Here is a 17,576-nt window from a genome sequence, read left to right on the forward strand (position 1 = left end):
GTGGAGGCTCATGAACGAAAATGGTAGTCTTTGGAAAGAAGTCATTGTGAGCATTCATAATTTACACAATAAATCGGCTTCATACATTGCGAGGAAATCATCAAATGGAGTGTGGTGCAATATTACCAAAGCGGTCAGATCCATTGAAAAGCTCCAGATCGACTGCAATGACATTTTACCCTTAACCCTGGTTCGGATGTCAAAATTCTATTCTGAAAGACTCATGGTGCAGCTATACTCCGTTTCATCTTAAATTTCCACACCTATACTCTCTAGAAACAGTAAAAAACTGTCAATTAGGGGGACATACTTTCTAGCATCTGTTTTTCATGGATGTGGAGATTCGAACCATCAGGTCCTGATGAATTAAATGAACTATTGCAGCTATATAACGATATTGGGAATATGAATACGGGGCAAATTTCCAAATTCGGTTTCAAATTCACTCTTAATACCAGTGGTGAATATACTGTGAAAGTTACGAGAAAGCTATTGAAGTCTAAACTCATTCCATACAATGGGAAGTCAATCTGGTGGTCAAAGACAACTCCTCTAAAGGTGCGTTGTTTCATATGGAAGGCGATATTATGCAGAATTCCAGTTACAGAAAACTTTGCAATAAGGGGAATTAATGCTCCATCCTCACTGTGTCCCATGTGCAATAAAGTGACTGAATCGGTTGACCATCTTATTATTACATGTGAGCATTCTAGATCGGTGCAACTTTGGATTTTCAAATGGTATGGTATTGGTGACAAATCATTCTCAAATATTAGAGAACTCATTGATTTTGCGGGTGCTTGGGGTAACTGCCCTAAAAAGAAAGAGATTTTAATCATAGTGTTTTACTGTACTATTTGGAATGTTTGGTTATCTAGAAACGAGAAGATCTTCAAACGAATTAATGTGAATCCCATAAGAATCGTTGACAACATAATCTCGCTTTCCTACATATGGTGCAAGCATATATGTGGCGCAAGTTGTGGAAACTGGGCAGAATAGAGTGTATCGCCTTTCACGCATTTGTTATCTTAATTCGTGTATTCTGATGTTTGGTTCCTTCCTTTTTATTCCTTTTTTTTTTTGTTACATTGATCTCATTGTAGCTTCTTGTTATGAGAGTGCCCCTCTCACTATTAATGATATTTGCCTTTTCTTAAAAAAAAATAATAATAAAAATAAATAAAAACTCCAAACAAACATGTTAGACCCGAAGTCCGACTCCAAGGAAATTTCTTTCGTTCGACTATAAGACACCGTGGCATTTTATTTCGATTCGTATGACCACCACTTTCGATTCCAACCTTCAATCCCAAGATAACTCGAATAAAGGTTTAATCCCACCAATCGAAATCAACTCCAAATCCAAATTGTTTCGACTATTAACCTCAATATATGGAATTCGACTATGTGACTTTCAACCAACAGCAGTCGAAATCCTTACTCTCAATTCGAACGACTTCAATGAACAACAACATCAGTCAAAGCTGAGTTCGACGCCATGTACAATGTCGACTAAAATTTATCTTCCTAATGCTTCAAGATTTCGATCCCAATATGTTTTCCGTTTCGATTCCATGTAAGTCCAAATCAAAATCAGTTCCGATTTCGATTTTGGTTCGACATTAACATCAAGCATTCGACTGTGAAACCCAAATCGAAATCAACAACAATCGCATTCGATTCCAAGGTCCATACTCATCCTTCCCAAATCAGATTTTCGGTTTGATTTTAATTCACTCATCCTCGGGTCACTTGTAATTCTCTTCTTCCACTCGATATCAAATTTGAATAGCCCTTAATTCGAAATCAATAAGCAATTCGAAATCCATTTTTACAACAAAACCAATTTTTGACCGAGCATTTTAACAATTGAAATCTGTCTTGACTTTCAATTCAATAAGCAATTCGACATATTTCTGCCACTATCGAATTCTTACGTTGACCGACTTCATCGAAATCACCAAAATTAATCGAACCAAATCTTCGTTCAAATGAAATAGAAAAATCAAACAGAAGCCATGAATGAAAGCGAAAATTAACAATCACTTCGTTCTATATTTTGATCATTCATCAATTTCGATTCAAGTGAAGGAATCAATTAACAAATCAATTAGTGACAAATTGATCGAAAGTCATGAACATCTCCTTTGATCAAAGTTGGAAATCAGAGAATGCAAGATATCGAGACAAAAGATGAACACTGAACGAATCATAAAATTTGGGATAAAATAAAATATAGATGAACAGTGTCCGAATTGTTTTTGATTGGGCTCAATCTGATTAAATGAATAGTAACAGATTGAATGACTTTTTGGGTCGGATTTTGGATTATATGAACAGTAACGAGATTTGGTTTTAGGCTTGATCTAAAAACAAATTAATTGATCATCAATAGGGCTAGAAGCAAATTAGATCAAACCAGTCAAAATGATCACAAACCATTAACGAAAGCACGAATTGAAAATATAATTGAATTTGAATTTCGAGGAAACTTGGATCGTTCATCATGGGATCTTCAAGAACAAGGTATCGATCTCAACATGAATTTTTCGGAATCTGTTTGAGAATTTGATAAATCTTCTTGATAATTTTTTTTCCATATTGTTATACTCGAATAAATCATGGAAGATCCCGATTCTTTAGTTGGAACAAGAAAATTTCTAAATTTCACATTGTACCACCCACGATGCATGTTGTACAACAATTCTTCTCATTTTTCACAGATTTAACTTCATCTTCATAATGAATTTGAGAATTTTCAACAATTTTGGGTTTGGAATTCGAATTCATTACTACATTTGATGATTGGTGCTTAAGAACCAAATTTTGCTTCGTTGATTTTGGCTTCAAGACAACATTTGAAGAATTTTGTTTAGAAACCCAAATGTTCTTGTTTTTTATTTTCTTCTTCTTCATCTTTTTGGATCTTGAAGTTTTGGATTCCAAGAACAACATCATTCTTGACAACTTCAACTTTTCAATTTTAAGTCAAATCTTTTGGAGTTTGATACATTTGAACTTCTTGGATTGAAGGCTTTCTAAATGGAACCGTTCCTTCAAACGAATCACAAGAATTCAAGCAATCATTGGTTTGAACTCCAACTAAAAGAAAGACTTTCACTTCTTCATGAAAATCACATTGAATTCCCTTGTATTGAACATCCAGAACATCATGAACATGATGAACTTCTTCAAGAACATCTTCAACAAACTCAAGAGCATGAAGATCATTTGGGTCTTCAAAAAGAGAGATATTCCTTTTCGAATAATTCTCTTTCTTTTCCTTCCTTTTGATTACCACACCAACACAACATATTCATGGAAATTCGAACCAAACTTTCAATCTTAAAAAGATGTTGAAATATCAATTTTCCATGATCATCTTTCATTTCTCCATAAGAAATCAAAGTTTCCCATGTAATAAACCCACATTTCAACAATAATACATAAAATTGCTTTTCATTGACTTTGTATTTGATATCTTGAATTATCATAATCCAAGAATCATAATCAAACACACCATCTTTGATCAATTAACAACAAAGATCACAATGTGGTGTTTGTAAGCCATTAGAGGAGTGACATTTATGAATCTAAGCTCCAAGACAAGAAGGTTCAATCCGTTGCTGAAGAGGTAATCATCTAGATCTGTTTTCATATGTTAATTTCGAAATATGTATGCTAGATCATGGGTTCATAAGTCTTGGATGAATTGCATGTAATATAGAGAAACCTAGATCCAAGCTTTAGGGTTTGCATGGGCACATAGGATGTTCTTTTGTCAAACCCATCAGTGGTATCAAAGCCTTGATTGGTTTTTATTGTATCTGAAGCCAAGTATTTCATTCATGCTTTGAAAATTCGTTTTTTGGCCCTCTGAATGAAGAACTCGTTGAGTCCACATTGGGAACACGGCGAGTTTAGCTGTCAGGCAGAGGATATCTCGGGATTTCTTGTTGTTTTGCTGAAGGATAATTACCAAAACCGTTTTTAACTAATAAAATCCGATTTTTATTGTTATCATATGATTATCCTTACCAAAACAAAAGATAATTATCAATTAATTGAATAATAAATTCCTTATGTGATAAAATTTGATTATTTGAAATATTTGATGAATTATCTTGTGAATAAAATAGAATAGATCAAATTTAGATGATCATTAAATTAAATGTTTAATTTTAAATAATTTGCTATTTGATCCTATGTGTTTTGAAAAATTCAAAACTTGTCCTCAAGTTTTTAAATTTAAATTTTGATTAAAAGTTTAATTTGAATTATTTAAATTTCAAACCAAGAATTTTACAAGTTTAAAATTCAACCTAATAATTTATAATATTATAAGATTAATATATATATATATATATATATATATATATATATATGTATGTATACATATATGTGTATATATATATATACATATGTATGTATATACGTATATATATGTATGTATAACTTAAATACTAGTCTTACCGTTAGTAGGCCTCATTCACGAAGCTGATCTATAAGGGGTATAAGGTTATGGCCTATAAAATGACCATTTAATGGGTGTCCACTCTTACCCATCGCTTCCTTGATTGGTGGAGGTTCGTTAGCCGAACGGGTATGATAGGTCAACCCTTTCCTCATTAAAATTATAATGAATTTATAAAGTAACTAAATGTTTTTACAAAATTCTCAGTCTTAGTTACTATAGGAAAAAGTGAATTGATGCAATTCCATGAAATTACACTTTGTACCCTTGCTAAGACGTTAGTGGAGCGTGTGTGGTTAACCGACACACTAATTGGGCTCTAAGAAAAGTGGCAAAGGGTGACTCCATGTTTTTCATAGTTCGATGGAGCGTGTGTGGTTAACTGACATGTCGAATAGGTGACTGTAATATTGAGGGCACCATGTACATTTTCATGGTTATTCACACCCGCTTTGTGATCCTCGACATCCCAGTCACAAACTTGAGGGGCATATCGAGATTTAAACATGCCATTGAAAAGTTCAATGAATCTCAAAAGATCTAGGAGTTTTCAATACATTTAAAACTTAGATTTAATTTGTTTTTTCATGGGGAAAAATTAGTGAATCGTCATTCACTTACCTTCAAATTATTTACATGTTAGATTACGGCATCCCTCTTCTAATTTGTAAATAATGTTGTTGGATCCTAGCCCTAATTTCTCATTTAGGTGTTTAATTGGGGATTCATTTCTAATCAAACTTGTCTCTTTTCTTTTTCAGATGTCGAACGTCAACAACAATGCTTCCGGCTCAAATTCCTCTGCCTCATTCTCACTCGTGAACTTGTATGGGAGAGTGATCTTTGACGGGTCCAATTTCAATGATTGGATCTGCAACATCCAAATGGTCACTCGTTACGAGGACAAAGAGTATGTCCTCGATGAGAAGCTGAAGGAAATCAACATCAACACTGCCTCTGCTAAAGAGATCGCAGCCTTTGAGGCCCATGAGCGTGATGCTACGAAAGTCCATTGCATCATGTTGGCGACTATAACTGCAGAACTCCAGAAGTCCTATGAGTACATGTATCCCTATGAGATGCATCAGATCTGCTGGACCGATACCACCAAAGCGCTAGGCAAGAAAGGTACGATATCATCACTTTGATGATCATTGCTAAAATGGGTAATGGAGAGTCCCTTACTGCTCATCTGCAAAAGATGCAGAGATATGTCGATCGCCTGCTAAAGTTGAATGTGAACTTTGATGAAGAGTTGGCAATTGACATCATCCTTCACTCCTTGCCTCCCTGCTACAACCAGTTCTGCATGACCTACCACATGAACAAGGTGGAGGTCACTTTGAGCAAGCTTCAAGGCTTGTTGAAGACTGCTGAGAGCAACCTCAAAGACAAATATGTTGCATCAACTCCTACTCCTGCTGCTACCCTAGTCTTGGCAGTTCGGCATGGGATAGGTAAGAAGAGGAAGGCTCCCTCAAAGAGACAGCATAAGGGAAAGTCCCATGATGGCACCTCTTCTAGTGGAACCAAGGCTGGTTCGGCTAAACCCAAATCCAACCCCAAGGAGGCAGAGTGCCACCACTGCCACAAAATACGGCATTGGAAACGAAGCTACCCGAAATATCTGCAAGATATCAAGGATGGAAATATCAAGCCGTCCTACGCATTTACACTATTAAATCTAATGATTCATCACATGCTATTTCTTGGGTACTTGATACAGGATGTGGTTTTCATATTTGTTCTGATTTGCAGGGCCTAAGAAGAAATAGGGATGTGGAGCATTGAAAGATAAATTTGATCATGGGGAACAAAAGATCGTCGCTTGTCACCAAGATCGAAGTTCACTCTTTAGTGCTTAGTAGTGGATTAGGATTAGATTTAAATAATTGTTGCTATTCGCCAGATATGGTAAGAAACATCATTTCTTTTCATGGTTTTTATAGACAAGGTTTTAGATATTCATTTGATAATGAAAAGGGTTCTATTAATGCTTATCTTAATGGTGTTTTCTATTGTGAAGCATTGCCTTGTAATGGAATATATGAAACTGTGATGGTTGTAGACAATTTAGGAAATGATGTGTTGTGTATTGATTCTTCCAATGGTTTGGATAAAGCATGCTTGTGGCATTGTCGTCTTGGACATGTCAACAAGAAACGCATAGCCCAACTCCAAAAGGATGGAGTATTGGAGTTATTCGACCTTAGGGACGATGACGTGTGCGAGTCTTGTTTGCTTGGAAAGATGACCAAGTAACCCTTCATTGGCACTTGTGCGAGGTGTGAGGGTTTATTGGATCTCATACACACTGATGTGTGTGGGTCCTTTAGATCCACCACAAGGGATGCAAGGCACTTCTATGTGACTTCCACCGATGATTATAGCAGATATGGGTATATCTACTTAATCAAGCACAATTCAGAAACCTTTGAAAAGTTCAAAGAATTTAAACAAGAAGTGGAGAATCGGTTGGGCAGGAAAATCAAGATGCTTCGATCCGATCGAGGTAGAGAGTATCTAAGTCTTGAATTCCACGACTACCTCAAGGAATGCGGAATTGTTTCACAATTGACGCCACCTAGGACACCATAGTTGAATGGTGTGGCTAAGAGGCGTAATCGAACCTTGCTAGACATGGTTCGTTCCATGATGAGTCGTACTTCGCTACATGTCTCATTCTTGGGGTATGCCTTAGAGATTGTCGTCCATATCCTTAGCTTAGTCCCTACGAAGAAAGTCGCCAAAACACCTCACAAGACGTGGACAGGGAAAGCTCCCTCGTTGGCACATATCAAGGTTTGGGGTTGCGGGGCTTTCGTAACACGAGAGACTCACGACAAGCTCGAACCTCGTAGTGAGCGGTATATTTTCATCGGCTACCATAGAAGTCCTTTGGATATCTCTTTCATAGACCGAGTGACAATATTGTCTTCGTTGCGAGGAGAGGGGTTTTTCGAGAGCGAGAACCCATAATCCAAGGGAATAATGGGAGGCAAATCGATCTTGAAGAGATTCAAGAGTTGAGCGATGAAGGAACCTCTAACACTAGCGCTCAACCCGAGGAGGAAACTCCGGTTGAACCGACTGACGAGTCCTTACCTCTTAGACGTTCCAAAAGAGTTAGGGTTCAACCCCAGTTTTATGGTTTTCATATTACTACAGAAAGACATACATTCATTAGTGATAGTACACTAGTGAATTTGGACGAACCTAACAGTTATAAGGAAGCCATGGCAGGCCCATAGTCTGCAAAATGGAAAGAGGCTATGGACAGCGAGATTCACTCCATATATGACAACCAAGTTTGGAATTTGGTTGACAATGTGCCAGGTCATAAGACGGTCGGGTACAAGTGGATCTTCAAGAAGAAGACCGACATGGATGGGATGTACACACCTATAAGGTGCGATTGGTTGCGAAGGGTTTGACTCAAACTCCAGGAGTTGACTATGATGAGACCTTCTCACCAGTTGCGAAGATAAAGTCTATTAGGGTGATGCTAGCCATTGTTGCATTTCATGACTATGAAATATAGCAGATGGATGTCAAAACTGCTTACCTTAATGGGAAGTTAGCTGAGGATTTTTACATGAATCAGCCAGAGGGTTTTGTCGATGTGAAGCACCCCAATAGAGTGTGTAAGCTTAAGAAGTCCATTTATGGACTGAAACAAGCATCTCGTCGATGGAATCTTTGTTTCGATGAGAAGGTCAAAGAGTTTGGTTTTCTACGAAGCGAGGATGAATCATGTGTATATGTCAAAGCCAGTGGGAGTATAGTTAGCTTCCTCGTATTGTATGTCGACGAGATACTACTCATAGGAAACGACATCCCGACGTTGCAGGAAGTCAAGTCCTGGCTTGGGAAGTGTTTCGCTACGAAAGACCTCGGAGAGGTTGCCTATATTTTGGGAATAAAGATAGTGAGAAACAGAAGTAAAAGACTAATAGGACTTGGTCAGAATACTTACTTGGACAAAGTACTAAAACGTTTTAGTATGGAGAATTCTAAGAAAGGGGAGTTACCAAACCAAAGTAATGCCAAATTGAGTAAGACTCAAAGCCCGAGTACCAAAGTCGAAATAGCATAAATAAGCCGAGTACCATACGCTTCCGCAGCTGGCTCGATTATGTATGCTATGACTTGTACTCGCCCTGATGTGGCCTTCGCTTTGAGCATGGTCACCAGATATCAAAGGAAACCCTGGCAAATCACATTGGACCGCAGTCAAGAATATTCTTAAGTACCTTCAGAGGACCAAGGAATGGTTTCTAGTCCTCGGTGGGAATGATGACTTAAGGGTGCGAGGGTATAGTGATGCCAATTTTTCAAACCGACAGGGAAAACTACCGTTCGCAGTCGGGCTGGGTCTTTACCCTAAATGGAGAAGCAGTGACTTGGAAAAGTTCCAAGCAGGAGACCGTAGTTGATTCCACGTGCGAATCAGAGTATATAACGGTGAGCAAAGCGTCAAAGGAGGCAATATGGTTGAAGAACTTCATTAGAGACCTTAGAGTTATGCCAGCCATAAAGGAGCCCATGGAAATTTTCCGTGAGGGATCACGGCAGATCTCGACATATCGACAGAAAATATCATTTTATTCGACATCGGGTGGAAGAAGGACTCCTCGTAGTGAAGAGGGTATCATCGGAGGATAACCTAGCAGATCCCCTTACGAAGGGACTGAGTAGGGTTAAACACTTGCAGCACGCTAGGAGCATCGAACTGAAGGACGATATTAGTTTAGATTAAATAGCTTTGAAACGTGTAATAGATAAATGTAATTGACATTTGATGATTAAATAAAAGATTATTATTTATGAGTAAATTTACAGTTTTGTGTTAATTGTTTAGCTATTGTTTCACTTTGCATGTTTTGACCTCCTGAATAATAAGATTATTTGAACGTTCCACATTCGCTCATACTTTGGGAGTAGGTATGAAAGAAGATTGTCATGAATTGGTTTGTAGATTGTCTAAAGTGTATTAGACATAGCAAAGGTTTGCTGCAACATTCATGAGTGCTTATGAATATGATTTGAGTATTGGATTAAACTCGCGCTTGCTGGTATCACTTCATCGAATTTATCACGAGTGATCACAAGATGATAATATCATATGGTCTTAAAACCTAGATATATGGTTTATTGTTTGCAAGTTGGTTGTGCATTGATAATGCGTAACTGCATTAGTAACTTGATGTTATAAAACGCATTGTTGTGCATGATTTGATGAGTGAATGCTAAATGCATATATGTTGAATTTTATATGTTCCTTTTATCCTAAGAGGGTAAAAGCGATATCTGGGCCCCTCGATGATTTGGTTTGACTTATGTGTCAGGCCCGGTTATGTAACAGCCCGAAATTCCAAATATTGATATAATTATGATTTTGGGGGTGTTTTAAGAGGGGACTCGGCGAGTTGGAGCCTAGACTCGCCGAGTAGGATCGCAGACCGGGTCGCGGGTTCGCGACTGGACTCGACGAGTCCAGATATGGACTCGGCGAGTCTGTGCTGTTTGGCGAAAACCCTAACCGTTCAGGTTTGGGACGTATAAGAGGCGCTTATAGGCCGTCATTGTCCGTCTTTAGTCGACTGAGAAGAACCCTAAACGGCTGTGGGCATCTAGACCAAGATTGAAGGATATTAGGGCCTTGAAGAAATTGTTGTGCAAGGAGGAGAAGAGTTTTGGCTAAAGGAACAGCAAGGGATTCGAGTTCTGCGGTTTGGGGACACAGAGAGTGCGTTATTCAGGTAATATTTCGGATTTTCTTCTGTTATGTTGATGTGTGCATGGATTTAGGGTTTATGGAACCCATTTGGTGATTAGATGGATTAGTACCTTGTTACCCAAACGACTATAACCCTGTATTAGGACCTTAGAGGTCCAGAAGGTCCCATGCTTGGGTAGTTCGGGACAATACTTATCTCAGGAAGCAGTTTGATCGATTGCATGGCATGGACTCGACGAGTCCGATGAACAGACTCGGCGAGTAGCTTGAAGAATAACTGGGACTCGTCGAGTTGTTCTTCAGACTCGGCGAGTTGAGTCGGGGTGGCCCCGCGATTCTTCCAGGAGGAACTCGTCGAGTAAAAAGGGGATACTCGACGTGTAGAAAAGGAATTTTAAGGAATCGGTGAGTCAAGGGCGAGTGGACTCAGAGTCGTTGAACTCGGCGAGTCTTGGGGTGACTCGGCGAGTTAGGTCGCGGGTTAAGTGAAGTTCTGAGTATGGGGACTCGGCGAGTCATAGGGTTGACTCGGCGAGTAGAGTCAGTCAGGGGTCGACTTTGACCTTGTCTTTGACCAAGGATTGACCAGTGGTTCCAGGGGTATTTTGGTAATTGTTGTTATTGTTTGAGTTCAGTGCATTGGTGACTGTCCAGAAGTGGAGATCGTATCAGTGATCGGAGCAGCTTGAGCTATCTGTTCAGTCGGCAGTTTCGAGGTGAGTTATCCTCACTATATCGCTAGGGTTTATGGCACCAATGCCAACCCTTTTATCGGATGGAAATCCGGGTAGTTGTCAGTCGTTATATGTTATGGGCCGGAAGGCATTACTATGTGGACCGGAAGGTCATGGCCTGGAAAGGCGTATGTATGCATTTAGTATGTTGACTGATTCATAGGGTAATGTTATGCTAGTGACTGGCTAGACCAGTATCTTGTTAGAGTAATGCTATGATATGTGATCTGTTGATCGATTGTTGTCTATGAACCGCTATATGATTGCTTGTTATGTTATATGTGCATTTTATGCTTATGGGCCGGAAGGCAATATGATATGGGCCGGAAGGCGATTATGTTGTGTGATGGACCGGAAGGTCGGCGTGGGTAGGACCGGAAGGTTTACCCAGCAGGGACGGAAGTCCCCTGAGACACATGGACCGGAAGGTCAGGGCCTGGAAAGGCGTATATGTGGTTGGTATTCTGGGGGTATCTCACTAAGCTTTCGGGCTTACAGTTGTGGTTTTATGTTTCAGGTTCTCAAGAGTCTGTGGCAAGGCAAAGGCGTGATCGTACCGTTCCTCGCGTTGGTGTTTTATGATATGAACCTGGGAAAATACTTCGTTTAAATAATGTATTGAAAACCTTTTTGTAACAACGTTAGTAAAATGGGTGATTTTGAAAAGTTTTAATTGTTTTGAAATTTTGGACGTTACAAGTTGGTATCAGAGCCTTGGTTTGAGTGAATTGGGGAAACATTCGTGTGACTCCAGTCTCAAATCGAGGAGGATTTTAAAATGAGAAATTAAAATGGTTTTCAAATTTGGTAAAAGGAGGACGCGGAGGTACGATCAGCCGGAGCCAGTAAGTAACCCCAAGATACCATACATGATATTTGTTTATTTGAGCTTGATAGAACAGCATGCTAGAGTTAGGCTAGGGATCTTCAGGAATTCATGATAATGCTACCTGATATGTGATGCCTGTAGCCTAGGGTCCCTTATGGGATGTTCTCAGTGTTCCTCTAGTGGTGAGAGTTGATAGTTGTTATGCATGTTCCCTAGGGTATTGTAGTAGTACTTCATACAAATATGGGTAGGTGTGGAAGGTAGTATGGGCCCGTACTACTGAAAGCACAAGACCCATACGCGTATCAGGGAAACCATGGTCTCTAGGGTAGGGTTGCGAGAGTTGGATCCCAAGATTTTGGGAAGTGTCTGAGATTGGTAGGGTGTCTTCATTATGGAGATCTCGAGGCATGATGATAGTGGATCCGGATCAGGATCGGGAGCTGGAGAGCGAGTTCCGGGTGGATCAGTGTCGTCGAAGGTTATCGATCGGACGAGCACGAGCGAGCGGGATGCGAGGATTCGTGAGATTCTGCGTGATGGGGTTGCTGCATTGTTCCGGACTGAGTTGCCGGAGTTGTTTGGGTCGATCAGGACCGCCATGGTTGAGTAGTTTGATGAGCGATATGCGGCTCTCGCAGAGACGGCTGCCGCGGCGGCTACAACGGCTGTAGCAGCGGCAAAGGGAAGACCTAGGCGGGGTTTTCAGTATCGGGACTTCTATTATACGAAGCCTCCCACATTCGATGGAGTTCAGGACCCGATTGTTGCTATGAGATGGTTATCAGACGTGGAGGGGTGTTTCTCCACGAGTTTATGCCCTGCTGATCAGAGGGTGAGGTGTGCTCTGAACCTATTGAGGCTCGGGGCGAAGGATTGGTGGAGATTGACCACGGGGTCATATTTCGATGCGCAGAGGGCTGCGGTTTCAGGGGATCGGTTCAGAGAGATGTTCAGTACTCGCTATGTTCCGCGAGATGAGAGGGAGAGATTGGCTCGGGAGTTCCTTGGGCTGAAGCAGGATTCGGAGTCGGTGACTGAGATCACCAGGATGTTTATTGAGAGGGCGATGTTTTGCCCTGAGTTCGCTTCGGAGCAGGCTCAGATGTCCCGATATCTGAGTATGCTCAAGGGGGATATCAGACAGTTCGTGTCTGCGCAGAGGTGCGAGACCTTGTTGGTGTTGCAGGAGGCCGCCATGCGGTGTGAGTCAGAGGTTGAGTTACAGTTGCGTGAGCTGAGGCAGGCCCCGATGCAGTCGCAGTCGGCGCCGAAACGGTCCAGGACCGTAGATGTTAGAATGGGGGATCGGAGCGGCCACACTTGTGGAAGTGTGGGAGGGATGGCACCGGAGCTTGTTGGTCCGGTGGTGCATGTCGCAAGTGCGGAAAGGAGGGGCACGGTGCACGGGATTGTCGGCAGTCAGTGCCAATTAGGGATTTGAGGATTTGTTATCACTATCGGCAGGTTGGACATTTGAGGGTCAACTGTCCACAACTTTCTGCAGGACCGGTGCAGGCTCTAGCACCGGCCACCTCGAGGAGTTCAGGAGGAGGACAGGACGGAGCAGAGCCCCAAGGGCTCAGGGTCGTACTTATCGGCTTGCGGCAGAGGGAGACGGAGCAGTGCAGGAGGCAGCCGCGAGTATGAGGCTTTCTTGATGTCTTGATTGCCTTGCGTTGATTGTGGCGTATTGTTCGTGCTGGTATCTTGTGTGGATTTCGATGCAATATTCGTTGTTTCGCGGGTTGGGCATGGTTATGGATTGGTGCTTCAGGTTTTCGCTTTGGCATTCGTTGTTCCCTGATGGGTTGGTATGGTTATAGTTTGGTGTTTTGGTGCCGGTAGCCTTGTGCGGTTTTCGATGTGGTATTCATCCTTTGGCAGGTTGTGGGTTTGGTTACGGGTTATTGTTGGGAATTCCGTTGGTTATCGTTCGTGAGGGTTGTTAGTGGAGATGCGGCACTGGGTTGAATGTCGGGTAGCATCTGCAGTCGTAGAGTGGATAATTGAAAGACCGGATTCTTTTGAGTGGATTGATCAGGGAGGAGATGTGTTATGCTGAGGGTTGCTTATGCTTGTGGGGAGCAGTCAGTGTGTAAATGTTCTCTTTGTGCAGGATTGTTCTGAAAGGTCATTAATGACGATCGGTGGCAGTTAATCAGTGCTTTAGTGGGGGAGAACTGGAGAATTCTCCGGGAGATCGATGAGTATGTGAGGGTGCTTAGCTGTTGGGGTTCAGCAGTGATTGTCAGCTCAGAGTATAGGCCGACGAGAGCGAGTGTCGGGTATGTGGGGCGGGATACAGACCTAGGGCATTTGATTGTGGAGGCCTGAGAGAAGGTCGGGATCAAGCTTGAGTAAGTAACCGGGGTTATGCGATCAGAGTATTTGTATGTTTGAGGTACGTGATGGGTTGTACTGCATTAATCCCACGGGATTATGTTGTGCATGTTTCTAGAGCTGGAACCGGAAGGTTCCCAGAGTTAGAACCTGAGGGTTCGCAGAGTTTGGGTGTACGGACCCACAGAGATATAGCCTCGAGTGGCTAGTATGTGTTATGAGAGTCGGTCCAGTCATGCTGGAGACTCTGTTGGTATTGCTGGATCCGTCTGAGATTGCGGATTGTGTATGTTGCAGTGTGATTGCATTGGAAGGTCTGGCCCCGGGTTAGTGATCTTGTTTAGCTGAGACAGTGATTTTGATGAGTGGAGAGAGTGCATGGGATTGAGAGCCCCTGCAATGAGAACCAGAGTATGTGAATAGCGGTTACGCAAAAAGGGTGGTGTCGCTTGGGGCAAGCACCGTGGCACCGGTTGGAGTGGCATTATGGCCAAGAGGGTCCCTTGGAAGGAAAAGAGAAAGGTGTGTAACTCCGAAGGGGAGTGCAAGTTCACGAGAATGAAAGCTGCAGAGCAGAGTTATGGTTAGAGTATTTCGAGTATGGCTTCGAGCATCGTGTTCGCGGCAGCGAAGTAGGAACCCATCCGGTTTGGGGATGTCTGTTGAGGCTCAGAAGGGATGCAGGGGGAGAGAGAATCTTAAATTCTCAGTGTGATTCTGATCAGAGTGTAGGGTGGATGTAGTGGTTCATCTTGGGAGATGTTCGAGGATATCATCAGTGTATCGGGTCTTCCAACCTGCGGGCGTTGGGGCTAGTTCAGCAGGTGTATGTGATTGCAAGAGGAGAACTCGTGAGAGTTGCTCTGAGAGTGAGAATGGGTCCCTCAGTCGGTCCGGAATGGACAAAGTGGGCTTGGGTTCGGGGATCCGATGGTTCATGGTTCCTAACCCTTATGGGTCGAGTGATTGTTGAGATTTAGAGCAGAGCTGCATCTTGGGTAATTTTCGGTTACAGAGAGCGATGGACAGTACAGAGATCGGGCTTCAGTCGACAGAGCAGATTCAGCAGATGAGACAGAGGTTATTGACCGCCCAGAGCCGACAGGAAAGTTATGCAGACAGACGCCGGTCCGAGCTTGAGTTTCAGGTCGGTGACTTCGTACTCCTGAAGGCCTCTCCTGGGAGAGGAGTAATTCGATTCAAGAAGAGGGGCAAGTTGGGGCCCCAGTATATTGGGCCTTTTCATGTGATTGCGGGGGTAGGCCTGAGGGTCTACCGGTTGGAGTTGCCCACGGATTTGAGACAAATCCACGATATTTTCATATGTCGCAATTGAGGAAGTATATAGCCGATGAGTCGGCAGTAGTTCCATTAGAAGACCTTCAGGTGGATGCAAGCCTGAATTATGCCGAGAAGCCAGTGGTCATCAGAGAACGGAAGATCGAGGTTCTGAGGAATAAGGAGATACCTCTGGTGTTAGTTCAGTGGCAGCACCGGAGGGGATCAGAAATGAACTGTGATATGGAACGTGATATGTGGGAGCAGCATTCGGGGCTATTTTCAGAGTGAGACTTCGAGGGCGAAGTCTAGTTCTAGTGGGGGAGAGTTGTAACAGCCCGAAATTCCAAATATTGATATAATTATGATTTTGGGGGTGTTTTAAGAGGGGACTCGGCGAGTTGGAGCCTAGACTCGCCGAGTAGGATCGCAGACCGGGTCGCGGGTTCGCGACTGGACTCGACGAGTCCAGATATGGACTCGGCGAGTCTGTGCTGTTTGGCGAAAACCCTAACCGTTCAGGTTTGGGACGTATAAGAGGCGCTTATAGGCCGTCATTGTCCGTCTTTAGTCGACTGAGAAGAACCCTAAACGGCTGTGGGCATCTAGACCAAGATTGAAGGATATTAGGGCCTTGAAGAAATTGTTGTGCAAGGAGGAGAAGAGTTTTGGCTAAAGGAACAGCAAGGGATTCGAGTTCTGCGGTTTGGGGACACAGAGAGTGCGTTATTCAGGTAATATTTCGGATTTTCTTCTGTTATGTTGATGTGTGCATGGATTTAGGGTTTATGGAACCCATTTGGTGATTAGATGGATTAGTACCTTGTTACCCAAACGACTATAACCCTGTATTAGGACCTTAAAGGTCCAGAAGGTCCCATGCTTGGGTATTTCGGGACAATACTTATCTCAGGAAGCAGTTTGATCGACTGCATGGCATGGACTCGACGAGTCCGATGAACAGACTCGGCGAGTAGCTTGAAGAATAACTGGGACTCGTCGAGTTGTTCTTCAGACTCGGCGAGTTGAGTCGGGGTGGCCCCGCGATTCTTCCAGGAGGAACTCGTCGAGTAAAAAGGGGATACTCGACGTGTAGAAAAGGAATTTTAAGGAATCGGTGAGTCAAGGGCGAGTGGACTCAGAGTCGTTGAACTCGGCGAGTCTTGGGGTGACTCGGCGAGTTAGGTCGCGGGTTAAGTGAAGTTCTGAGTATGGGGACTCGGCGAGTCATAGGGTTGACTCGGCGAGTAGAGTCAGTCAGGGGTCGACTTTGACCTTGTCTTTGACCAAGGATTGACCAGTGGTTCCAGGGGTATTTTGGTAATTGTTGTTATTGTTTGAGTTCAGTGCATTGGTGACTGTCCAGAAGTGGAGATCGTATCAGTGATCAGAGCAGCTTGAGCTATCTGTTCAGTCGACAGTTTCGAGGTGAGTTATCCTCACTATATCGCTAGGGTTTGTGGCACCAATGCCAACCCTTTTATCGGATGGAAATCCGGGTAGTTGTCAGTCGTTATATGTTATGGGTCGGAAGGCAATACATGTTATGGGCCGGAAGGCATTACTATGTGGACCGGAAGGTCATGGCCTGGAAAGGCGTATGTATGCATTTAGTATGTTGACTGATTCATAGGGTAATGTTATTCTAGTGACCGGCTAGACCAGTATCTTGTTAGAGTAATGCTATGATATGTGATCTGTTGATCGATTGTTGTCGATGAACCGCTATATGATTGCTTGTTATGTTATATGTGCATTTTATGCTTATGGGCCGGAAGGCAATACATGTTATGGGCCGGAAGGCATTACTATGTGGACCGGAAGGTCATGGCCTGGAAAGGCGTATGTATGCATTTAGTATGTTGACTGATTCATAGGGTAATGTTATGCTAGTGACCGGCTAGACCAGTATCTTGTTAGAGTAATGCTATGATATGTGATCTGTTGATCGATTGTTGTCGATGAACCGCTATATGATTGCTTGTTATGTTATATGTGCATTTTATGCTTATGGGCCGGAAGGCAATATGATATGGGCCGGAAGGCGATTATGTTGTGTGATGGACCGGAAGGTCGGCGTGGGTAGGACCGGAAGGTTTACCCAGCAGGGACGGAAGTTCCCTGAGACACATGGACCTGAAGGTCAGGGCCTGGAAAGGCGTATATGTGGTTGGT

The 17,576-nt window shown here is 42.6% G+C and overlaps 1 protein-coding gene across 1 annotated transcript; it reads left to right on the top strand.

The window, feature by feature from the left end:
* The first annotated feature begins 333 nt into the window (after nucleotides 1–333).
* LOC145075277 (uncharacterized) lies at nucleotides 334–1,002 on the top strand. The gene has a single exon (XM_079021575.1). It carries the CDS (start codon nucleotides 334–336, stop codon nucleotides 1,000–1,002), a length of 669 nt encoding a protein of 222 aa, XP_078877701.1.
* The last annotated feature ends 16,574 nt before the right edge of the window (nucleotides 1,003–17,576 follow it).

This window comes from Lactuca serriola, chromosome 9 (assembly GCF_051521515.1).
Source record: "Lactuca serriola cultivar US96UC23 chromosome 9, Lser_US96UC23_V15, whole genome shotgun sequence".
Classification (NCBI taxonomy): domain Eukaryota; kingdom Viridiplantae; phylum Streptophyta; class Magnoliopsida; order Asterales; family Asteraceae; genus Lactuca; species Lactuca serriola.

Excerpts from the sequence above, each read along its gene's own strand:
- LOC145075277 (XM_079021575.1), top strand. The coding sequence starts at position 334 with ATGTGGAGATTCGAACCATCAGGTCCTGATGAATTAAATGAACTATTG.